The sequence below is a fragment of the Petaurus breviceps genome, unplaced genomic scaffold, assembly GCF_028583685.1.
Source record: "Petaurus breviceps papuanus isolate PSGF00001 unplaced genomic scaffold, PetGlider_PUasm1.0 90591, whole genome shotgun sequence".
Taxonomy (NCBI): Eukaryota; Metazoa; Chordata; class Mammalia; order Diprotodontia; family Petauridae; genus Petaurus; species Petaurus breviceps.
In genome coordinates, this window is record NW_027187280.1 from 928,403 (window position 1) to 954,225 (window position 25,823).

General features: G+C 45.1%; 1 protein-coding gene across 1 annotated transcript in view; it reads right to left on the reverse strand.

Annotated features, from left to right (window-relative positions):
• Nucleotides 1-22,637, reverse strand: part of VSTM2L (V-set and transmembrane domain containing 2 like) — an 84,186-nt gene extending 61,549 nt beyond the window's left edge. Inside the window, exon 1 of the mRNA XM_069063521.1 lies at nucleotides 22,080-22,637. Within this exon, the coding sequence (XP_068919622.1) occupies nucleotides 22,080-22,197 (118 nt within the window). The 5' untranslated portion in view covers nucleotides 22,198-22,637. The remainder of the gene's footprint in view (nucleotides 1-22,079) is intronic.
• Nucleotides 22,638-25,823: the final 3,186 nt, after the last annotated feature.

The following is a 25,823-nucleotide window of genomic DNA, read 5'->3' on the forward strand; positions in this document are numbered from 1 at the left end:
GCCAGCAGGAATCTTTCCAAATATGACAAGATAGGAATGGGACAAATGCCCAGGGTAGGGGAAGGGGAGAAAAGGGAAGACAAAATTTTGCCAACAAGGCTATCTCTGGGTGCTCCCAAACTAGGCTATGAGCTCCCTTCCCCCACTGTATCCTGGGACAACCGTCATCCCCACCCACACATTATTTGTCCCATGGGAACGCAGACCTTGTGTCTGAGGGGACTCCATATCTCCTTCCTGGAGATGCTATAGCCCTGTTGATCCCTGTGAGTATTGGCCTGCATCTTTTACCAGGAAGGGGAGGGAGGGTGAGGAGGAGGGGCCCTCATTGTGGCTGCTGGCACATTGAGGAAGACAGCCGTGGAATTACAAATCTAGGGAGATTTAAGGAGAAAGAAAATTTTCTGGCATTTGCAGGGTTTGGGGAGTTGAACTGGTTTTCCCTGTGGAATTTCTCACCTTCTTACTGAATGGACTTGGCTCCAGGGAGAGACTAGTAGGAGTGAAATGTATGAATGTATATATGTTATACACAGAGAGGAAGACAGAGAGAGAGAGTAGGAGGGAGGGACGTTGAAAGAGATAGAAAGACTGAGTTACGGAGAATGGAGAGAGGAGACAGAGAAAGACAGGGAGAGAGACAGAGAAACAGAAACACAAGTCAGGGAAAGGCATACACAGAGAATATGAGGAATAGCTAAGGTTGGGGGATCCACCAATTGAGATGGGATATGGAAGACAGAGAGGGACAAAGGTTGGATACACAGAGTACGAGAAATACAAAGAAAGGGAGGCAGAAAGAAAAAAAGGGCGACAGAGGGACAAAGAAACACATACAGGGACAAACAGAAAGAAAGAAGCAAACAGGAGAAAGAAAGGATCCAGGAAGAGAAACAAAGAAAAAGAAAGGGTCACAAGGAGAGCTAAAAGGACACACAAAGAAAGGCATGTAGAAAGAAAGATGTACACAGAGAAAGGGAAGGAAAGAGAGGGGACAGAAAGGATGGGAGGCAGAGAGAAATACAGAGGTGACGGCTGTGGGGGATGAAGATATACACAGAGGGAAAAGAGGGATATACACAGGAGACATACAGAAACAGAAAGGGAGAAACAAAAAGACACACCGAGATGCACACCAGAGAGATCAGAGAGAGACAAAGAAGAGAGACAGAAAGAAATGAGAGGGACATGGAGAGACGGCAACAGAGGGGGACACAGAGACAAAAGAGAAAGGGATGAGGGATATAGAGAGGGACACAGTGGGTATACTCAAAGAAAGATGGAAGAGGAAGACAAGAGACAGAGAAAGACCACAGACAGAAAGGAGGAACAAAGAGAGAAAGGAAGGATTCAGTAGGAGCCACAGAACAAGAGAAAGAGACAGAGAAGGGCACAGAAGGAGGGGCAGGTAATGGAGAGACAGAGAGAGACACTGGAGCACAGAGACAGAGAAACTGAGGCAAATGGAGAGGAAATGAAGCTCAGAGACAGAAAAGACCACAAAGAAAGAGTAATAAGTATACAAAGGAAGGGAGAGTACTGGGGATACAAAAACAGAGAAAATATATCAAAAAATGATGAATAGAGAAATAAAAACTGGGACAAAGAAACAGAGAAGATGGCCAAATAGCAAAGACTGAGACAGAAACAGCAACATAGAGATGGAAAGGTGAGAGAGAGACAGAGACAGAGAGGCAGAGAGACAGACTCAAAGCCAGGCAAGAATGAAGAGAAATAAATAAAAAAAAAAAACCCACTGCAAACACAGGGGAAAAAATAGACCCAGAACTCTAGCAGGGCACAGCTACAAAGGAAATCTCAGGCAGCTCAAGTCTCACTTGCCTAAGGGAAAGGAAGGGAGTGATTGAGAAAGAAAGATGAGATTTTTTTTTCTGAGACCCAGAGAAGAATCAGAGGGAATGAAGGCCAGTTGGGTAGTGGAAGGGGGAGGTTAAGACAGTGGGAGTCAGCAAAGAGTGCAGGAGGTGACATTGAGAAGAAGGTGGGAGAAAGTCTGGCACAGGTAGAGGGCAAGAAGGGAGATCAAGGAAAAGGTGGGATTCTTTGTGTCTCATTTCAGTAGGAAAAATAAGGACATGGGAAGGTTTGTGTGTTCTAAATCCCAATGGAACAGTAAATCAGTCAACAAATATTTATTGGGTGCCTACTATATGCTGGGTGCCACAAGGCACACAGAGATGGGGGCATAATGGAAAGAGCACAGAATCTGGAATCAAAGGATCTGGTTGGGGTTTTTTTTCCTCTCAGCTCTGCTACTTACTTGCTGGGCAACCTTGGTCAATTTACTTAATAACTGGAACGACTGGGAGGCAGAAACGTAGCTACCATCATTAGGGGTACCCTTCCATTCCCCTTCTGCTCCCTCCATCTTTCTCCTCTGTCCCTTCACCTAGTCCCAGGTACATGAACCCACTCGGATTTCTTGATGGCTCACACAGCTTGGATGAGATCAGACTCACCAACTCTGTCCCTCCTGGAGAGATACAGAGCATATCTCCCAGATGATCCTCTTCTCAAACTCCTCCCCCCCTTCCCCCCCACTGTCATCTGACATACTGTTATAACCTAGGGCTCCCTGAGCCTTGACACCTGCCCCATGGTGTCACATTTCCAGGCCTTTCCCTCCTTCCTGAAACTGAACTTTCTCTTCTATGTTGTCTCTTGATTAGAGCACAAATTCCTTGAGAACAGAGACTGTCTCTCTTCTTTTTCTACTTGAATCTGCAGCACTTAGCACAAAGCTTGCCAGATGGTTAGAGCTTGATAAAATGCTTTGGCATTCTTACGTTCATTTAGTCATTCCTATGGCCCATTCATGAGCCCATGACTCCTGACTCCCAGTCCTGAGAAGGAAGTGAGCTTTAAGTTAAAGAAAAGGAAAGAATTCAACAGTTGAGGAGGGGAAGGGTGGAGATTCAAAACGGAGGGAACTACGTCTGAACAGAGCAAAGGTGAAGGGCTGGAGAGGCACAAATTGTGTTCCTGGATGGAGTATACAACATACAGCAGACAGGCTAGAAAGGTGTTGAAGACACCTTGGGGCGGAGAGTGGGGGAACAGGCTGGGGGATGTCTTTAATACCAGGCAAAGGAGTTTGAAACTTATTGGGGAGACAATAGAAAGCCCCTGAAGATTTTAGAACAAAAGGAGTAACATGACCAGATTGGCATGTAAGAAAGATGAAGCTGGAAGTAATATGAATGGGACTCAGGTCCTAGTCCTGGCACTGCCAAGGACCTCTTGAGGCATAACAATAATCGGCATTTATGTTGTCCTTAGCCAGGCACTGTGCTAAGTGTTTCACAATTATTATTTCATCTGATCCTCACAACAACTCTGGGAGGGAGGTAGGTGCTATTATCGTCCCCATTTTTACAGATGAGGAAACTGAGGCAAACCAGGGTTAAGTGATTTTTCCCAGTAAGTGACTGAGGTCAGATTTGAACTCAGGCCTTCCTGACTCCAGAGCTGGTGCTCTGACCTTGGGCAGGCTTCTTCCCCTCTCTAGGGAAAATCGGGTCTCAGTTTCCTATGCTGCAAAATAAAGAAGTCAAACTAGATGAGATCTCGAAAGACCGTCCAACTCTGCCATCCTAGGTCTAGTTTATGAACAACTGTTGTTGTTCAGTCGTTATTCAGTCATATCCAACTCTTCATGAGCCCCTTTTGTTTTGGGGTTTGGTTTTTTGGGGGCAGAGATATTGGAGTGCTTTGCCATTTCCTTCTCCAGTTCATTTTACACATGAGGAAACTGAGGCCGACAAGGTTAAGTGACCTGCCCAGGGTCACACAGTTAATAAGTGTCTGAGGTTGGATTTGAACCCAGGAAGAGTCTTCTCGACTCCAGGCCTGTCACTCTGTGCTCTATGGCGCCACCTAGCTGCCTGTACACTTAGCAGAACTCAAGGGTGTAGAATAGAGGTGGGGCTCTGTTAGCATAACTAAGAGCTATAGACCAAAAGGCTCAGCTGGCACCCCATCTCCACAGGCAGCCTTCTTCCTGTTCAGAGAAGGATGGATGAAATTGAGGAGAGATCTGTTCATCAGTCCTAAATCTGGGGGCAGTAGCTTCCCTCCTTCTACTCCACTCAGGTCTCAGTTTAAAGAGCCCTGCTAACACAGAATGGAAAAGCTCAGTATGGCAAGAATGAGGAGAAATTAGCAGACTGAAAGTTTACTACAGACCTCTGCATGTGTGTATGTATGTGTAGCTAGGTGGTATCATAGAGCACAGAGTGCCAGGCCTAGAGTCAAGACTCATCTTCCTGAGTTCAAATCCAGCCTCAGACATTTACTAGTTGTGTGACCCTGGGCAAATCACTTAACCCCATTTGCCTCAGTTTTTTTTTTTAAGCAATTGGGGTTAAGTAACTTGCTCAAGGTTACATGGCCAGTTATTTCTGGGTGTGGTGCTGAGTATCTGAGCCCGGATTTGATCCCCAGATCATCCCGACACTGGAGCTGGTGCTCTTACTCGCTGAGCCACCTGGCCGCCCCTAAGCAATTGGGGCTAAGTAACTTGCTCAAGGTTACACGGCCAGGTGATTCTGGGTGGGTAATAAGTGTCTGAGCCCGGATTTGATCCACATGTCATCCTGACACTGGAGCCGGTGCTCTTACTCACTGTGCTACCTGGCCACTCCTTGCCTCAGTTTTTTCATCTGTAAAATGAATTGGAGAAGGAATGGCAAAGCACTGCAGTATCTCTGCCAAGAAAAGCCCAGATGGGGTCAGAAAGAGTCAGACATGACTGAAAGACAGCTGAACAACAACATATCTATTAATTTAAGATTCCTAGGTCTCCCCATTCTAGGCCCTTCCCAAACCCCCCACTGTCTCCTAGCTATGGGTAGCCAGGGATTAAAGGATCTTAGATTTTGAGCTGGAAGTGACAGCAGAAGTCATTTATTTTAACCCCTTTGTTTTACACACAGAGGTTAAAAGGCTTTCCCAGATTCATACAGGCGTCAACTAGGAGAGGTAAAATTTGAATCCAGGTCCTCTGACTTGAAATCTAATACTCTCTTTTCACTACACTGTGATGAATCTCTTGCTGTTTTCCCTCTTCCCTCTATCTAAGCCTACTTAGAGGAAAGCCTCTATGATTCATCATTTACATCCTTAGGGGATGTCTCTGGGTTTCCTCTCTTAGCAGGATTTACATTCTCAGCCTCTTATCTAACTGAGGAATAAGATTTTTTGTTCCCTTTTAAAGGGACCAGTAAGACAGGACATTGAGGAGTGGTGGTCCCTTAAGTCCCTGCCTTCTGAGGCCCCTGGATTTTCATGTTATCATTAGTTACCTAACCTATAGGTGAGACCAGTTCCTGGCATAAACTCATAGAGCTGGAAGGGACCTTATGGGTCATCTGTCCAAACCCCCTAATTGTATGGATGAGGAAACTGAGTCTCAATGGGAAAGTGACCAGCTCAAGTAAAGGGCAGAGCTGAAACTCAAACCAAGGGTTTTCTGATTTCATAATCAGTGCTCTTTTAAGTATGTGTGTGTGTGTGTGCGTGCACGCGCGCATGTAGTTGTAATAATAGAGGGAGGGAGAAGGGAGGAGAGACAAAAAGAAGAAAGTGGAGAGAGAAAGGGAGAGGGAGAGAGAGAAAGAGAGACAGAGATCCTGAGAGAAAGGGAGACAGGAGGGAGAGATGGGCAGACAAAAACAGAGAGAGGCAAAGAGAAAGAGACAGAGACAGAGAGGAGAGGAGAGACAAGGGGTAAAGTCAGAGAGAGACAAAGAGACAGAGAGGAGAGGAGAGACAAGGGGTAAAGTCAGAGAGAGACAAAGAGACAGGCTGTCCAGTGCTCTTTGCACTGCACCAAGCTACATGTCCATACTGCCCTGAGCTAGACTCCACCCTGCGGCAAGAAGGGTGTATCTATGCTCATAAAAGGCCTTTTATCTTGGGAGAGAAGGGACAGCCACATACACCTCAATACCACCCTCCTCCGCGCAGCCCCTCTACTTTCCACCAGGCCCTCTCTAAGCCATCACTCTCCCTCCCACCTTTTTCTCTGGGCCCTTTGCCCCCTCCTCTGACCACCAGACAGAAATCAGACCTGAAGAAAGCTCTTTGGGGCTCCCTGGAGGACGGGAGATTGGCTCTCAGCTTTATTATAAACATTATTTCAGCCGCGTGGGCCTGGCGGCTCCCATTTAAAGGTCTGTCAGGGTTTCCATTAGAGACCCTTTCCTGGAGCTGATGGCAGGGTCTGAACAAACAGCTCATGCAGTCAGTAATTGCTCTGCAAAGGCTGGAAATGAATTTTAAAAAAGAAAACAAGAAAGAAAACAAAAATCCCACAGCAGATTCCAGACCCAATTTGATCTCAAATTAGCTTGTCTGTGGGATTATAGATTTAGAGTTGAAAAGGACCTTATAGGTCATGTAGAACAACTTCCTCAGTTTACAGATGGGGAAACTGAGGCCCAACGAGATTTTTTTTTTTAAGTGATTTTCCTCAGACCATAGAGGGAAACCAGATCTTCTGACTAGAGATCCAGTGCTCTTCCTACTGCCTCACACTAGCTCCCATCTGAAGTTCTAATTGAGAATCAGGCACCATTACAACCAAGCTATTTGAAACATTGATGTTTGTTGGGAAATTATTTTGTGAGCAGGGGGCATAATCAAGTCTATTTGCCACAGAGGGATAGATATGTCCCCCAGAGGGAGTCAGGAGACCTAAGAGCTCTCTGTCTTCTTGTTACTTTCTGTGTGACCTTGGGTAAATCATCCCCCCTACCTTTCCAGTCTTCTTACACTTGATATCCCACCATGTTCTCTGTGACCCATCATTACTGGCCTCTTGCCTATTCCTCAAACAAGGCACACCGTCTCTCATGTCTCAGCAGCAGAACCTGTGCAAAGCAGAATCTCACTGGATTGCCAATCCATAGTTGGGGGGGGGGGAGTATCAAAGGTTTTGGAAGATTCTCTTAATATGGCAGAGAAATAGTATAACTTGTGTCTATTTGCATATGTATTCACACACATTTCTGTCTCAGCCAAGCCTTCTCAACCAATCAGCAAGCATTTATTACCACAATGTACTATGTTGTCAGGAAACATAGTAGAGGCTGGAGCTACAAGGGAATAATACCTATTTGCCAGGAGCTTATATTCTAAAGGGAGATGAGAGATACAGAAGAAATATAAAGAGAACATATACAAATAAATACAAAGTAATTGGCTGGTGGGGGGGAGTCACTGGGGATGTGGGGGAAAGGGAGGCACCAGCAAGATGACTGTTCTCTCCCAATGATGTCTTCTCTCTTTAGTCAATTTCATCCATTCCATAACTTCCTGTCATCTCTGTGTGGACAATTCCATCTCCAGCTGTCTTCAGGACATCTCCACCTATGTCCAAAAGGCACCTCCACCAATTCAACAAGTCCAATACTTAACTTGCTATCTTCCCCCAAAAAACCTCCTTCTCCTTTTGATTTCCTTCTCTGAGTGGTATCACCAACCTCCCAGACACCCAGACTTCTGGGCCCACTACTACATGGCCCTAGTACTATTACTGCTGTAGTACCTACTACCATTCTCCTTACTGAGGTCAACCACATCCTGTCTCGTGCAGCTCTTTAGACCATAAAATCCTAGACTCAGAGTTGGAAGGCACGTCAGATATTATCTATTCTAAAAACTGACCTTTAATATGAATCCTATCTACCATATCTCTGAGGATGCTATAAATATATATTTATATATAAATATATATAAAATGACAGTGCCTACCTCCAAGGAGTTTATTATATGCAGGAGAAAGAAAGCTATGGCTTATGGGCAAATGAGCCTCATAAGGTAGGTAGTGCTGGAGTCAAAGGAGATTCTGATGAAAAGTTATAGGAAAACTTGAGGAAAGAACATTGGCCACTATGGGGACCAGAGAAGGTTCTATGGAAGAGGTCACCACCTAAGCTGGCCCTTGAAAGAAAAGACAGATTCTGAAAAGCAGGAATGAGGAAGAAGCACATTCCAGGGATGGGGCACAGCCAGCATTAAGTTGTGCAGGCAAAATATGGCAGCATTATCAAAAATGGGCAGGAGCTACTAGGATAGTTTCGCTGGATTGGAGATAATGTAAGAAGCAGCAACAGGAGTCAAGGTTGGAGGCAGAGAGTTGGGGGCCTTAACTGTCAGGTCAAGGAATCTGTATTTTCTCCAAGAGGTAAAGAGGAGTCAATGAAGGTTTTAAGCAAGAGAGTGACATGGTCATATTTGTACTATAAGAAGATTATTTTAGCATCTGTGTGAAAGCTGAGTTCCAGGAGGGAGAGACTTGAGATAGGGGGCCCAGTTTAAAGACCATTAAACAGTCCAGATGAGAAGTGATTAGGGCTTTAACTAGGGTGGTAGCAGTGTAAGTAGAAAGAGGGTATAGATGAGAGAAATGTTCTGGAGGTAGAATTAATGGAATTTGGCTTCTAGTTAGATGTGGGAAGTGAAGGGAAGGAAAGACTTTGGTACTGTGGAGGATAATGGTGCCAGCAAAAGAAATTGGAAAGTTGAGGCCATACAGTGGCTTAATGGGAAAGATGATAAGCTCCTTTTGGGATATGTTGAGTACGAAGTACTGGCAGGACATTCACAAGATGTAGACCAGGCAGCTAGATATGTTGAACTAGAGTTCAGTAGTGAGACTGGTACTAGGTATATAGATAGCTGGGCAGCTAGGTGGTGTAGTGGATACAGCACTGGGCTTGGAATCAGGAAGACTCATCCTCTTAAGGTCAAATCCAGCCTCAGACACTTACTAGCTATGTGACCTTGGGCAAGTCACTTAACCCTATTTGCCTCAGTTCCTCATCTATAAAATGAGCTAGAGAAGGAAATGACAAACCATTCCAGTATCTTTGCCAAGAAAATCCCAAATGGGATCACAAAGAGTCAGACACAACTGAAACAACTCAACAAAAGCAACGTATTCATTAAATTTCTACCACGTCTGGTGCTAGAGACACAAAGACATGTATGACATAGATGCTGACCTTGCTGAGCTTATAACTAACTGCCCATCCCATTTTGGGGCAGTTCAAATTGGGTAATTTCTCTTTATATTAAGCTAAAATTTATGGTCCTTGGGGCAGCTAGGTAGCACAGCGAGTAAGAGCCCCAGGGTCGGGATGACCTGGGGATCGAATCCGGGCTCAGACACTTAGCACCCACCCAGTAACACCTGGTCGTGTAACCTTGAGCAAGTTACTTAACCCCAATTGCTTAAAAAAAAATTTATGGTCCTAGAACTGATTTCTAGTTCTGCCTCCCATAACCAAGTAGAACAAGTCTAATCTCTCTTTCACATAATCCTTTACATATGGAAGACATCATTCATGTATCTTCTCCCCACCCCCATTTTTATCTCTCACCCTCATTTCTCCAAGGTTAAATAATCCCAATTATTTTCAAATGATCCTCCCATGGTATGGTTTCAAACTCTAATTTACTCATCCTTCTTTATACAGGTCCTCACTAAAATGTATCCATAACTGGACCCAATACTCTAAAAACGAACTAAACAAGGCAGAGCGTGGCATATATCCTCTTGGTTCTGGACACTAAGCTTCTATTAATGAAGTATTAAGATAATATTTTTTGAGGCTGCTATGTCATGATGTTGAATCATTTGGAGCTTGCAATCCAATAATAAAAAAAGTTCTTTTCTCTGTGCTATACTTGGGAAATTAATTTTCAATCTAAGTAAAAGAATTCTAAATGTCTCATATGGACCAGTCCTGTCTCCCTAGCTACACAGTGAGCTTTTCCAGAATAAGTTCTTGTTTTCTTGGTACGCAAGAAGGTGTCGAAAACTAGAATGGCCACAGCTGCCTTAGAAAGGAATGGGTTCCCTTTCACTAGAAGTCTCTAACTAAATCCTAAATAGCTATTGGCCAGAATACATTAGAGGGCATTTTCATTCAGGCATGAGTTATACTAGATGTCATTGCATGGTCCCTTAAAAAACTCAAAAATTTTGTGATCTTTTCAGATTTTTTCCTGGATGGGCTTTGAAAGGATTGTGAATAGACAGCATTTCTTTCTTTGGAGCCAAGCACAGGAGTGGGCACAGAGCAGGTACAAGATAAAGACTTTTGAAATGAATGAATAATGAACAAATACAGGATATATATATGTGTGTATATGTATATATATATATAGAGAGAGAGAGAGAGAAAAATGCACATGTGATACAGTATACACACACATATACAACATGACAAACACAAATACATACATGGATACAGACTCCACTGATGGCTTGCTAAGGGCCTGAGGATTGGACGCCTCCCCAGTTCCACTAATTGACAGCTTTGAAAAATGCCTGTTCCTTTCCGCTCTAAGCACTGACCTCACAGCTGCTCCCCTCCATGCACTCTCAGTGATGAAGCTCAAGCCAAGTGTACCCGGGGAAAGCCAGTGGTGAGAAAGGCTGGCAGAAAGTATGAAAATCAGCTCCAACCTGTGTACTCCAGGCTACTCACACCCTAAATAAATGCACCCAGGAATACTCCCCAAACATAGCCACCAAGATCCAGTGAGCATACAATCCCCCCCAAAGAATGCTCGCATAGTTACAACACCCATCAAACATACACTTCAGTCTCTCCCATCACACAGATCCAGGCACTGAAGTCACACACCTCTAGTCACACACACACACACACACACACACACACTGAAACACCCACACACCCAGATACAATTACACAGGCATACACCCACACATGACACAAACTCCCACACTCCCACCCCTGTTGCTATGCCTACCTGGTCACCCACCCCTAGACACATACACACAATTCCATGAGCCAGAGAACAGATACACACCCTAGTCACAGATCCCCAGGCTCTGGGAGGGAGCTATGGGAGGTGCAGAGGGCAGGCGCATGAAGGGCATACCTGTTCCCTGCAAGGATGCTAGAAGATAGGGAAATGCACTCTCTTCCCAAACAATAGGAAACAATTTTGTTTCTTTTAATAAGATCTCAAGCAAAACATAGTATGTGTTTTCTTATTTTACCTACCTCCCTCATTCTGTATCAGGGTATAACCAGCTAGCCATGGGAAGAATAGTGAAAATAGTGCTGGCCACTGACTTGAAAAAGCAACATTGCTTAGCGGATAGAGTGCTAGATTTGGAGGCAGGAAGACCTGGGTTCAAATCCTGCCTTGGACATTTACTAGCTATATGACCCTGGGTAAGTCACTTAACCCTGTTTGCCTCAGTTTCCTCATCTGTAAAATGAGCTGGAGAAAGAAATGGCAAACCATTTCAATATCTTTACCAAGAAAACCCCAAAGGAGATGACAAAGATTTGGCCATGACTGAAAATAACTGAACAGGTCACTTAAGAGCCCTGTGCCTCAATTTCCCTGTCCGTAAAATGACAAAGTTAAACTTGATGACTTCTAAGGTAACTTGCGGCTCTAAATCTATTATCCTAACTAAGAATTACAGTTCTAAAGCTAAATGGGGCTTTAAATACTTTGACTTCATAATTTTATATATGAGGAAACTGAGGCCCCTAGTGCTTAAGCATCCTGCCTAAAGTCACTCAGGTAGTCTTACTAAGGTAGAGGTAGAATTCACACTTGGGGCTCTCTGACTCCAAACCCACCACTCAGTCCTTTCTTAGGGCCTTCCTTTCTTCTTCTGGAACAAGGGGAACTAAAGCATCTCTAAGCAAACCTTCTAGGTCTCCCGTTTTCTGCTCTAAGTTATCAAAGGCTTTAAAACTGAAGGGACTCTTAGAGATCATCTAATACCAGGTGGAGCAGGGGATGAACTTGTTTTTGTTTGTTTCTTTTTTTAATATTTTGAGAAATGCATTTCAATATAATTGGTTTCATTTGCAATCCTATACTTCATTTTATGCATTTAAAAACATTTTTCTGAGAAAGGTTCCATAGGCTTCAATCAGATGCCGAAAGGATCCAGAACACATCACTGTCATCGTTGTCATCATCATCATCATTATTGTGACCATCATCATCATCGTAGCTAATATTGATATAAGGCAGGTTTGCAAAGCTCTGTATAAACTCTTTATAAAACAGGTTTACGAAGCTCTATACATAGGTTCTCTCATTAGATCCTTACAACCACCCTGTAAAACAGATGTTATTATTATCCCCCTTTTACAGATGAAGAAACTGAGTCTGAGTTGTTTGCTCATGGTCACACAGCTAGTAAGTACAGGTCTTTCTGACTCTAAATCTAGCACTCTATTAACTATGCCATGTATCTGCTGGCAATTGGGTATTGTGTTTATTTGTGTTTGTGTGAGGGTAGAGGTAAGGGGAGGGTTATATGTATAGTCTTTGATGATTATATATTTATATCCACATGAAAGGACTGAAACAGACTTGTTGAGCTGTTGCTGTATGGCTCTGATGATTAATTCAGAGCCATGTGGTTCAAGCCTGTCTTTGGACCAGCAAGTGGGAGGAGGACAGGAATATCTTTGGTGAAAATGAAGTTGTAGGTCCCTTTATAGGAACCCAGATGGAACACAGGATATGTGGTTAAAACTCTGATCTAGTTAATGGTCTGTGGGAACTTGGTGAAGTCATTTTCCCTCTCTTGGCCTCAGTTCTTCATTTGTAAAATGAAAATTTTGGACTTGGTATGGAAGGACATTTTCTACTCTGATGTTCCGCAATCTTCTGTTTCCTTCTAGCTTTTGCATTTCCAGATTCTAAAGAGCATGGGGAATGTGATTGGAATATTTTCCCTCTAACTCTTAGATTCTTTAATGTCCTTCAAGAACTCATATGTTACCTCTTAAGAGAAGTTGTTCTTGATCCCTTAAGTTATGTTTTTTTCCTTCAAATCATTGTGTGTGTGTGTGTGTGTACACACATATACACACACACACACACTTATCTGTTACATGTTGGATTCCCACCCCCAGAGAAATGAGATTTCCTTGACAGCAGAAATTGTTTAGTGATGCCAGTGCCTAGTACATAGTAGGTGCTTAAGAAACACTAGTTGGATTGTAAAGACAAACAACTTTGAAAGACTTAAAGACTCTGATCAAGGCAATGGTCAACCATGGTTCACAGAAGACTGGTGATAAAGTATGCTGCCCACCTCATGACAGAGAGGGGATGGTTTCAGGGTACAGAATGCAATATACATTCTTGGACCTGGCCAAGGCAGGGGTTTGTTTTGTTTGACTATATGTATTTTTTTACAAGGGGATTTGTCTCCTTAATGTGGGAAGGGGAAGAGTAGGAAGGAAAATAAATGTTTGTTAATTTGGAGGGAAAGGTTCTACTTGAAAGGAAGGGAGAAAAGAATGGAGGATTGGAGGAAAAGAAGGAAGGAAGGGAAGGAGGAAGTGATGGAGGGACAAAAGGAAGGGAGAAGAAGAAATAAAGGAAGGAAGGAAGGAAGAAAAGAAGGAAGGGAGGAAGGAAGGAAAGAAAGGGAGGGGAGGGAAGGAGAGGGAAAGGAAAAAGGTTTTTTTGAATTGAGGAAAAATTAAAAATAAAGAGCACAGGAAAGGTAATTTAGGGGACTTGAATTAATGAGGAAATGTAGACTGCGGACAGGGTAGCCTTCTCAGAGTTTTCTGGGTCAAGCTCCTGGGACCCCTGGAAGCAGGTCCAGTAGGAATAGCTCCTAGAAGAGAAGGATGGGGCTTCTGTCTACCTGGATCACTGGTATCTCCTGAGCCAGCTTAGGTTATAAACTCTAAGAGGCAGTTTCCTCATCTGCAAATTGGGCACAGCAGTCCTATTGCCTACCTTGTTTTGAGGTACAAATGAGATAACATAAATAAAATACTATGTGAATATTAGCTATTACTATCCACTTAGTTGTTAATTCTCTATCCCTCAAATTATTTCATATTTTCTTAACTGTTTACATGTTTCCCAGATAGAATGTAAGTTCCTTAAGGCCAGGGAGTGTTTTTCATTCTGTCAGCTAGCACAGTATCTTGCATAACATAATACTTAGTACAAACTTATTGAATCAAATTGAAACATACTGCCACATAGATACAAAACCACAGACCCACAAAAAAAAAAAAAACTTGAAAACTTAACCATACAACCTTGGTAACCCCCACACAATCTCATTACCCCCTTCCTTCCTGTTCATAAATACCTAGCCATACAAACGTCAGATATACAAACCAAATTAAACAAACATCTTGTGTGTATGTGTCTATGTGTGCACACACACACGCACACATACACAGAGCCCCCCTAGTGGAGATTCAGGTCTCCGGTCCCTAAACATTTTTACAAAAAAATAGCATCTTGGAGGGTGCTGGTGCATTACGACTTAGATCCTTGGTGAATCAGGCTTCAGTTGAACAGGTGAATCCACTCATATGACCTTGGATAAGGCACTCCACCACCCTGGATCTCAGTTCTTCCATCTATAAAATGGCAAGATTCATACTGCTCTGCCTCCCTTGCATTCCCTCCCTTCTGTGCTGTTTGCAGAAAGATAGAAAATGGACAGCATTTGAGAAGGAAAGCACTGAGGCAAATGCATGGGATTATTATTAATATGGCTTAACTGAGTCTTGTTAAGTACTGTCAACAGCAAAGAGAAGTGTCATTAATAATTAAACTGCTAGTATTAATTAATCACACTAATAGGGATAACATGGTTTAGGCCCCCACCAGGCATCTCGGTACCTTAAGAGAGAATAATTTCTTGTTAGCAGCCATCACGGTTGCCCTCTCCTGCTTGCCTCCATTGCCTTGCCAGCCTTCTCTTTCGAGCTGCCTTTCTGATTTTCATTCCTCTTCCTCTTACAGGACCTCAAAGTTGGAAAAGGGCACAAAGGAAGGAGAATCTAATCCAATCTCCCATCCACTACAAAAATCCCCTCATAGCTTCAGTTTCTATGCATCACTTTCAGGAAGGAGGAGTCCAGTACATTATAAGGCAGCTCTTTCACTGATGGACAGACCTGACTGATGCAAAGTTGTTTTTGTTGAGCTGAAACCTGCCTCCCTCTAACTTGCATCCATTGGACCTGGTTCTGCCCTCTGGAATCAAAGAGAACAAACCTCGTCTATATCCAAGACTTTCCAATTCTTAAAGACAGCTCTGCTGCACATTCTCCAGTCCTTTCTTCTCCACCCTTCATCTCTCCCACCTCCCCAAAAGTATACTCAGAGTTTTTAATCCCTTTGGCCTCTCTTCTCTGCACACAGTTCTCCTGCTTCCCAAGCTACAATGATTCTTAGCCTCCCCTTGGCTTAACATTTCATCTCCAAATCACTCATCGCCAACAGTATGAAAAGCTGGCTGTCTGAGCGGGCTGCGAATACCTAGAAACCATCTGGCCCACACTCGGCTTGGCTTTTGGATATTGGACAGGGTTCTGGCCGATGAGTCGACTTCTTCCTATAATTATGCAATTGCCCTTTTCCCAATGAAAGTGCCATGCCTGAAGTGCATCTGAATGCAGAACTGACAGGCAGAGCTGCCGATGACTGCTTTTTGAACACGAACTGGAGCACACAATTCCTCTGACCCTCGTTACTGTCATATTAGTGGCAGAATCAGCTCAAATTTGCCCTGTAAATTACCAGTCCAAACCAACTAATTCATAAACTGTGAGAGGAACTGGGTCTCAGCTCATCAGGGAGCCGAAATTAACCTTGAAATCTACAAAATGCTTCTGAGTTTGGACTCTTGGATTGGCATCTTTACTGAGGGTATTTCTTTGTTTGAATCACTGGCTCTTAGAACTGAAAGGGACCTGAGCAATCATCGAATCTAATCCCTTCATTTTACAGATGGGGAAACCGAGGCCTAGAGAGGCAATATGATTTCCCTAATGTCATGGTGGTAGAAATGAAATCAGAAATTTCCTTCTGGTCTGGTTCTCACTCTATCACATAGGAACAACCCAAGGGAGAGGGAAAGTAGGCTGGTCAGGTTCTCTTTCTCATCTCTCTCTCCAGAAACATTTCTATAGGTAACAGGACTGGCAAGTGGCAGGCGTAGGAAGGAAGGGGAATACTGAAGTAGGGTCTGTTTTCTGAGATTCTTTCACAGGAGTCCCTTCCATGATAAAACTAGGAAGGCAAGACTTGTATGGGATTTAGAAGCAAACACCTTCATAGGGAAGTGTCTGCGTTGGTCTAATTCAGTAGCCTCTGAGGAAAAGGGGGGAAAAAATTCCTCTAAACTAGCTCTCAAGCAATGAAGTGAATGGAGAATATAAAAGCATCCTCTCTTCCCAACAACCCCCAAGAGTGATGAAGATTTTATTTCTATTGTGTTTTATAATTACAAAATACTTTCATTTACACTACGTCATTTGATTATCACACCATGCCTAGACTCAGACTGCACTGTAATCCTGACTCAGATACGTATTAATTGGGTGACCCTGGACAAGTCTCTTAACTTCTCCTATCCTCAGTTTCCTCATGTGTAAAACAAGGCTAATAATGGCACCTCCCTCAAAGGGCCGGTATGAGAATCAAATGAGATAATATATGGAAAGTGCTTTACAAAGTTTAAAACTATCATTGTTATCTTTATTTTACAAATGAGGAAACAGACTCCCAGAGGGGAAACGACTTGCCCAAGGTCATACTACTCATGCATTTTTGATGCTGGTATTCAAATCCAGGTTTTCTAACTTTTATCACTACATCAAAGCACCAAAACCCAGCCCTCTGTTAAAACTGGAACCCCTCTTCAGCAAATTGTGAAATAGCCTTCTACCCTAGCTTGGCCTGTAGACTTTGATGTTTCAAACAAAAGTCCAGAGAATTTACAGAAGATCAGGAATTAGGGTGACCAAAAACCATAAAAGAATTTTTCAAGCTGAAATCTTAGGCCATGTTTTAGGAAAAGGGAGGGGCCAAGTGGGGGGGAAAACAAGCTTAATACTAATATTCTTTTAAAATGCAGACAGTGCTACTGACCTACCCATAATAGGACAAATGCTCTAGTTTCCCCAGGACTGAGGATGAGCCACAATAGGCTCATCCCTATTCTCCTCCCCAGTCATCTTTGTGATTAACAATGGACACTTCCTTCTAGAGTAGTTTGGGGTGAAGGAACAGAAAACCAATCACCTGTATGGGGTTCAAGCATATAAGTTGGATCCCATAAACACCATATACTAACCCTCTGACCTACCCCAGCTAAAATACAAAGAGTGAAATACAAATTTCCACTAAGAGGGAAATAAATCTTCCCCCAAATATGTCAGACATTCGCTGACTTTTAGAAACACTACAAAGTCTATTATTCTTGTCCCAACAATTAAGATTCTCCCTGAAGCTATCCCTTCACTTCAACCCTGCCAATGGGAAGAGACCCCACTAACCTGTTCTTGCATCTGAGACCCTCTCTCCACTGTCAGGAGACAATACAAAGCATGACTGCCGTAAGGTGGGTGGATAGAAGGGAAGCTGGCTAATGTCTGCTTCTTTCAACAGGAGGACAAGCAGTAGATTATTCATAACAATTATTCACAATCTTTGGTTGTTTGCAAACTTAAAAATGTGCCTAGGGGCCTTAGCATTGGGTGAATCAGCATAAATTAAGTAAAACTCCTAGAACCAAAATGGAGCGAAATCTCTCTAGAACACAGGGGCTCTGTGAAGAATCCAGCCCCTAAAATCACCAGCTCAGCCAGACATCCTTTCATCCTCCCTACCTTAAAGTCAGCTGCTTTCGAAATGACTCTGCTACCTGCCAGACTGATTGTGTCCCTTGAAAGTTTGGTTTGGGCTGCTTTGAGGCCAGGCATGGGCCAGTAAGGCAACCAGCCCCCACCTGACTGGTGAATTAGAAACCCACTGGCCTCTCCCTCTGGCTTGCTGCCTGCCACAGCAAGACTTTTCAAATGAAAATTCACTGTCATTTTGGAAATGTGATAATTCCCCAAGTGTTGCTGGCTGCCGCTCCACCTTCTTTAGGGGAAAGGCCCGTGGAGCTATACGATGGGAAAGGTGTCAGAAACAATTGCAGTGAATGACTTAAGGAAAAACACATCCGATGGCCAATTCCCTACAGAGGGCTAGAAAAAATCCAGCCCAGTGCAAAGTGTTTATGAATGTAATTGATAGAATAATCATCAGTGTATGAGACAAAGGAGAACAGATTTTAACATCATAACCTTAGGGAAACAGAACTCAATTTTCTTCATCTCTGAGCTACCAAACTAACTGGTTTATTGATGGTAAGATAGAAAAAATTTTTGCAAATGAAAACAAGAAACCTAGATAGTCATCTTTCAGCAGAAGCTGTTTACCAAATTGTTCAAGGCTTGCTCCCTCCCTGGTGACACATACACACATACACACACACACACACACACACACGGCTGTGAATCAGTGGCAGGATTTTCAAGTAGAAGATACAGGTTGGGAAGAGATCGGGCCCTGGCCAAATGATGCTCCCATTCTGCCTGCAGAGGGGTGCATGAATAATTGAAAGTGCTGGCCTAAGGAAAGGGGGTGGGGAGTGGACAGAAGGGTGATGTGGAAGAAGAAAGATGTTTGCTGCAATGGAGGCACTTCAGTGCCTCATGGGGTGCCTCTGAGGGAAGACTTCACCATCCAAACCAAGACAGCTGGATCACTCCCTCCTCTGTCAAACAACAGTGTTGTGCTAGGCGATCTCTAAGGTCCCTCTCAGCTCTAATATTTTATGACTTAAAGTACCTAGAGGCAAATCTTGGCTCAAAGGCAAGAGACTGTGAATTACCCTTTTCCCTCTCCTCCCCACCCTATTTCTTGGAGATCATTTTAAAACCATGTTTTTCTCCCAAGCAGGGCTGACTTTATCCAAACTGTTGGGGTCAGCTATCCAGTGATAGTCCAACTGCAAGTCCATCAGTTCCCAGCTGCTCCTGTCTTGGCACAAAGTAAGCACTTACTAGATGCTTTTTCATTCATTCATTCATTCATTCATTCATTCATTCATTCTTCTCCTCACCTCATGGGAAGAGCCTTTCTTAAAGATAATCAAATAAGGCAGTTATGACAGACTTTTCCACCGTACCATAGAGTTGGTGAGGCAGGGAGGGATTACCAAGAACTGAAGGGGTTTCCTGAAGCTTTTCTCTCCTTATAAGCTTCCACAATTGGAAAGGAAGAGTTCGTTTGCTGGTCTTTTGACTGGGCTCAGAGCTCTGTCAGCCCAAAGACCTCAAGATACAAAGCTTATATATTTATAGGCCTGGGGGGGGTTATATCAAGGGCTAATGATCAAGTGGGAATCCACCAGATGCCCCCATTTGACATTTCTTAGGAACTTAGGGTGGCTTTTTTAAAGCTACTTTCCCTCCACCAGCTATTCCACATTCCCTGATTCAGCTAAGGACAAGCAGAGCAGAGGAATAATGAAATGATCAGGCTCCAATCTGCTAAACAGCAATTTCTGGGTCTTTTTCAGCACACACAGCTTTTATCAAATTGGTATTCTCCTCCTGAACACAAATGGCTTATTAGACATGACCCACTTATTCGCAGCGTCTCAGTACCATTAATAACAGTTTCTTTTGTGATTAAGTGAGTGGCTGAAAACCCTTCCTCTGGTATAAGGTTCCCTGGGCACTGTTGGTCCTAGTATAGGCAGGTTATGGTCACTCCTTTGCAACAACTATTCCGTGGCTTTACTGGTCAGCATTCGCTTTCTTTAGTGTGAGGGCAAATTCCTTCTAGCAGATGCAGATATCTGCCCTCCTCATTTACTAGTACCCAAAGGAGAGAGGAAGAGTCCACTCTTCTTCCTGGCCAAAAGAGAATTTATATGAGAACTACTTTGTTCCAAAATGTGGCTCTGAACCCAACCCAACTCTTCTCCAAGGCTGTAATGGGGCTCAGGAATACCAATTGTAGTTCTGGATCTTTATTAAAAACCAAACACAAATAACACCAACAACATAATGCCCAGCATAGTCCCATAATGTTTTGGCTCTCTTGCTCCCTTCATCTCCTCACCGTTCATCTCCAGGGGATGTGCCAGTGATGGAGTGGTGCTAAATGTCAGAGGCACACTCCATATGCCTCTTGGGGACTTGGGACTAGAAGGATAAGCCCTTCTATGAAGTACCCTCAAGTGAAAGTGCTAACTAGGCAACAGGGAAGAGACATTTGCATTCATAGGGTTTCTGGTTGAAGGAAAAGTAACCAGAGATATGGCTGAGGTAGAGAAGGGAGTGGGAGGGGGAAAGGTGACAGATGTGGGAGGGATATGTCAGTGTGAGGGTCCCTTAAATAAAGAACTGAAGAGTTGTGGCTCAGGAAGGTCACACACACCCCCTCCAAAGCTTTGATCTATCCAGTCTCATAAACTTGCTCTAGATAGATTAACTTCAGCTGCTAACTTGGATTTCTCTTCTGCCAGGGTAAGACCATACAATATCTAACACTGTAACATCTATTTGCCGCTAAACATTCATTCCGACAGCCAAGAATTGAGGGTTTCCAGACTCAAGTCCTCAGGGGTCTTCAGAATCCCATGAGCAGCATCCTCTGCCCTCAGCTTTAAGCCAGGGTTCTTTCAGGCTAGACTTGGAGGTGAGGGAAGAAATTGAGAAAAAATCCACTTTATCCCCAGGGTCCTCCTCCAGCAAACAAAGACACTGGGCAGGCACTCTCTTTCTTTATCAGCCTCACTTGGCTGCAGCGCCTGGGGCACAGTCTCTTTTCCTAACTCTGACTGGGGCTTAAAGGTTTTCCCCTAATCTATTCTTCTCCCAGCTCCCAGGCAAAGCCCCCAGACCAAGAGAGTTACCTGCAGAGCCATCCTGGTCAAGAGTAGGGACCATATTTCCCCAAAATTCAAAGGGATCAGGCAAAAGACCAGTGAAGTCAGCTCCACAAGAAGAAGCCCCTCTAATTTTTAAGCTGCAGTTTTCCCTCTGGGTGTCATATAGTACGGGAAACCAAAATCAGGAAGGACGGAGGTGAGGCTGGAACAACCCCAGTAGGGAAAGCCCAGGGGAGTCCTAACTTGTGGGAGAGTATGCCAGGCTCGGGGTTAAGATGCTGGAGAGGCCCCGACTGCTACTCCTCCTTCTAACCAGTCAAAGCCCTGCCGAGGCTCAGCCTTGGGGTGGCCCTTGGGGAAGGTAGAAAACCAAGTTTGGGTTCTAGGCTTCCGTGACTGGAGCTGGGGATGAGGATGGGGACACCCTGGTCTCTCACTGTCTCCCCTGTGAACTGAGTTTAAGACACAAGATGTGAGGGGGGCATTTCAGTTCCCCGAGTCATGAGAGGAGGGCAGAGGGGAAGGCGGGGAAAACCTATCTCTTCTCCCTCTCTGAGGTACAAGTAAACCAAACCCCACCCCACAGGTTAGGGAGTACTGCGGCCCTCCGAAACTGATGCCCACTCCCCAAGCTGTACATTCCAGAGAGCTGGGGAAAGAGGGGAACTCTGACCGGTCTCCCTCTCTCTATACCATGGGGCACAGAAAAACTAGATTCAGCTGGGACTGCCCCCCCACCGCTTTCCAGCTCCGACTTGCCCAGCTCTGCACGCGACAGGGAGCTTAGAAAGGAACCCTGCCCCCCTCCCTCACTTTACTCTTCAGGGCACGGGAATACAAGCAGAGGGTGGGGTGGGAAAGGGGCAGGTCCTGGCTGGGAACCTCGGCTCAGCTGGCATTCCCAGTCTTGAGCACAACCAGGAGCTAAGGGATGATATGTGTGGAAGGGGGAGGGGTGGGGAAGCCCCGGCCCCTAGGTCCTCTCCCCAGGGCAGGAAAATGTGTTCGGACAGGGACTCGGACATTCAGCTTAGTGCAGTCGGGAGCCGGGGGAAAGGGTTACCCCAGTAGACCTCTCTCCCTACCCAAAGCACGTGAGTGCGTGACACCCCCAATTCTAGGGCTCCCCCCACCCCCACCCCCCTACCTAGCTTTTCCTCCGCCCAGGGCTGGATCCCAGGGCTGGGATCCCAGGGCTCAGCAGGGTACCAGGAGGAGAGCCAGGAGAGGGGGAGGGGAAGGGAGGGAAGAAGTGGGATGGGGCGGGGCAGGGCGGGACAGGGACAGCATGGGGTGGGGGGCGCGGCGAAGACCTACTCACCATTCCCCGAGATGTGGTTGTCCCAAGGAGCTTGTCCCCCAGGCCTCGTGGCGCCGCTGAGTTGGAGGTAAAGTCCCAGGGAGTGGAAAATCCCCAGGGTCACAACGAATGCCCCCATCTTGGCTCCCAGGGCGGGAGGGGGGCGGGGGCTCGGGGAAGGGGGGCGGCTCCGGGCGTCTCACATGGGGGAGCAAGAGCTCCAGGCGCAAGCCCAACCTCCCACGGAGACAGCAGCCACAGCCACCGGCGGCTGGGGGGGGGGGGGGAGGGGATGGGTGACAGACAAGCCCCTTAGAGAGAGCTAACCCCAAACCCCAGAGAGGGGTCCCCTTGCCCCCGCCAGCTTGGTTCCCTGGCCTCTACAGCAGCCCCAGTGCTCTCGGTTTCCCCAGCCCACTACACCCTCCGCGCCTCTGGCTGCTCCAGCAGCTCTGGGGATGCGCGCCCGACGGTCCGCCCAGCCCGCCTGCCGCCCCTTAGACTGCGGAACTCTTCCCTCCAGCGGAAGGCCACGCTGCTCTCGGGCGGCGGCACCGCGTCCCGCCTAGAGCCTCCAATGAGGCGGCGGAGGGATCTGGGGCTTGATTTATCATCAAAGTTTTTCCAAGGCTGTAATTTTTAAAGCGGTACCAACAACTTTCCCCTAGTTGGCCTCCAGCGGGTAGAGGGGAGGGAAGGGAGGAGAGAATAAAGGGAGGGGAGCTCAGGGGCGTCTCCCTAAGCCCCGCAATGAAGAACATTCACTCCACTCGGCTGCACAGACTCGTTTCAAAAGGGTAAAATATGATCGAACAGGTCACGACCAAAGCAATAAACCTTCCGCGCTCCGGGCTGTCCCGGGGACCTGGCACACTCTGTAATTACGCTTTGCGATCCGTGAAGGGGCTTTGATTTCCACCTTATTGGCTTTGCTGCATCGGGCTCGGCGCCGGGCCAGAGAGACAGGACATTTTCCCATATCCTGAGGTACAGGGAGTCCCTAACTTCAGACCATGGCCATCGAGAAGACTTTTCGAAGGGAGGGGAAATGACACGCCCATAGCATTGATGGCTTTCAGCCTCTGGATCTCTGAGCGTCCCCCATGCTCCCCCACCCTGGGTCACCCGGCCTGAGAGCCGAGTGCTGGGGCTATTTCCAGCCTTCCACCTCTTCAAGATGAGCGGAAGCCACTGAGCAGAAAGGTCTGGCTGAGTGGAAAGAGCAGTTAAGAGTCAGGAGGCCTGGGTTCAAATCCCGACTTTGACATTTGTTATCTGAGTAAAACGAGTCTCTTCCTTTCCGGGGACCTCAGTTTCCCACTTTGTAAAATGAAGGGCTTGGATGGGTCTTCCAGATCTGACATTCAGTGAAATCCTGAGGAATTATATACATCACACATTAGATATCTAATGTTTTAGTTATCCCCACTCACTGAGCTCACCACAACCCAGCGAGGTGGGTGGGGTAAATGTCATTTTCCAAAGGAAACTCGGGTTTTAAAAGGCCACGTAACTTAGCCAAAGAGTCAGAATTAGGTGTCCGAATCGATACTTAAACTTAGGTCATCTAATTGCAAGTCTAGAAGTCTTATTACGACACCTTCAAATTTTTTACGTTACTATGCCCAAAACGCTTCCACATGCCCTCATCTCATTAGTTTCTCCACGGGTAGCCATAGGCAGGCATTGTTTCCTCTTTGCCTTTTATAAATGGAGTCATTGAAGCTCAGAAAGGTTAAGATATCTCCCTCTTCCCCCAAGATCACACTGAGTTGATGGTAGAAGGAGTCTTACGGCTTCTAGACCACTATTCTTTCCACTAGCCATCTCCTTCTCAGGCCTCGAGAAGGTAAAGCAGGTACGATAAGTAGCGAACCCCAAGAGAAGAGCGAAGAGAGACGGGAAAACGGAGGGGGTTCTAACTGACCGCTCCTCTCACTCCACGAGTGTGGGGGGAAATATCGAGAAGGGGAGGAGGCGGAAACTCTGGGCAGTCCGACTGCTCTGCCAGGCTCCGTGCGGTTTCAGCACCAAGGACAGCGCCCGAACAGTTCCTCAGGATTCCAGATAAGCATATAGAACTGAGTCTGAGTCAGTCGCTCTTTCTCCTACCTTTCTACCGGCCTCACAAAGACAGGGTTGTGTCTGAAGGAGAAGAATGGGGCTACATGGGAAGCCATAGAACTTCGAATTTTATCTCAGATTACCCAATAATATGATGTGGTGGAAAAAAAGCACTGGAGTCAGGAGATCCAAGTTCTGGATCCCTGTTCTATCACTTATCAGCTGTGTGACCTTGGTCTACACTTACATAGATCATGTATTTAGAGTTGTGAGGTATCTTAAAGGTCATCTAGTGCAACTCTTTCCTTTTAAAGAAGAAATGAATAAACAGAGGTTAAGTGACTTGGTCAAAGTCACACTGCAATCTGGCTCATCACTGAACTGAGATCACTCACACACATACACACACACACAGTTATCAGTGATCTCTTTATTTTGAAATATAATGTTCTTTTATCTATCATGATAATTCTTGATCTCCTGGCAGCATTTGACACCACTGTTTACTTTCTCCTTCTGGATGTATGTTCCTATCTAGGTTTTCATGATACTAGTCTCTCAGTTCTGCTCCCATCTTTCTGACTACTCAATCTCCTTTGCTGATTCTTCATGGGTGTCTTCCAAGGCTCTGTCTTGGTCCTTCTCTTTTCACTTAATAACATCTGGCTTGGTGAGCTTATCAACTCTCATGTATTCAGTTATCTTGTCTATGCAAAAGATTCCAAGATCCATACATCCAGCCTTAGTCTCTCTGTTGAGCTTCTGTACTTATCAGCCTTTTGGATATCTCAAATTGGATGTCTCATAAACATCTCAAACTCAGCATGTCTGAAATAAGGCTAATTATCTCTCCCATAATAATCTCTCCTCCTCTTAACCTGAACTACCCTGGTTGAGGTCACCACTTATTTCCCAGTGACCCAAATTTGCAACCTCAGTGTTGCTCCTGCCTGCTCACTCTCACTCACATAATATATTGCTAAATCTTGTCACTTCCACTTTCACAGCATCTCTTGTATTTGCCCCCTCCTTTCCAAGACACAGTCACCCTAATTTCCAAGACACATAACCTCTGACGTGGACTTTTGAAATAACCTTCTAATTGATATCTGTATCTTAAGTCTTCCTACTCTAATCTATTCTCCATTCAGTTGTCAAGGTGATCTTCCTAAAGCACAGATCTAAATACCACCCCTCTGATTTAGTTAGTGTCAGTGGCTCCCCACTACTTTCAACATCAAATATAAAATCCTCTGTCATTTAAAGCCCTTCACAACCTGGCACCTTCCTACCTTTCCAATCTTCTATGCTTTGCTTCCCTCTATGAACTTTATGATCCAGCTACACTGACCTACTTGCAATTCCTTCAACACAACATTCTGTCTCTCAACTCCATGCCTTTGGACTACATGACCATGCCTGGAATGCTATTCTATTCCCATTCACCTCTGCCCCTTATTTTTCTTGACTTTATTCAATGTTCAATTCAAATCCCACCATCTGTAGGTGACCTTTTCTGGTCCCCTTCCCCCCCAATTGCTAGGGGCATATTACCTTCTATCTACTTGCTATATATCTTGTATGTACTTTGTTATTTGTATGTTATTTCCCTGATTATAATGTATGTTCCTTGAGGACAGGAACTGTTGCTTGCCTTTTTTTTCCTATACCCAGCACTGAGCACAATGCCTGACATATAAT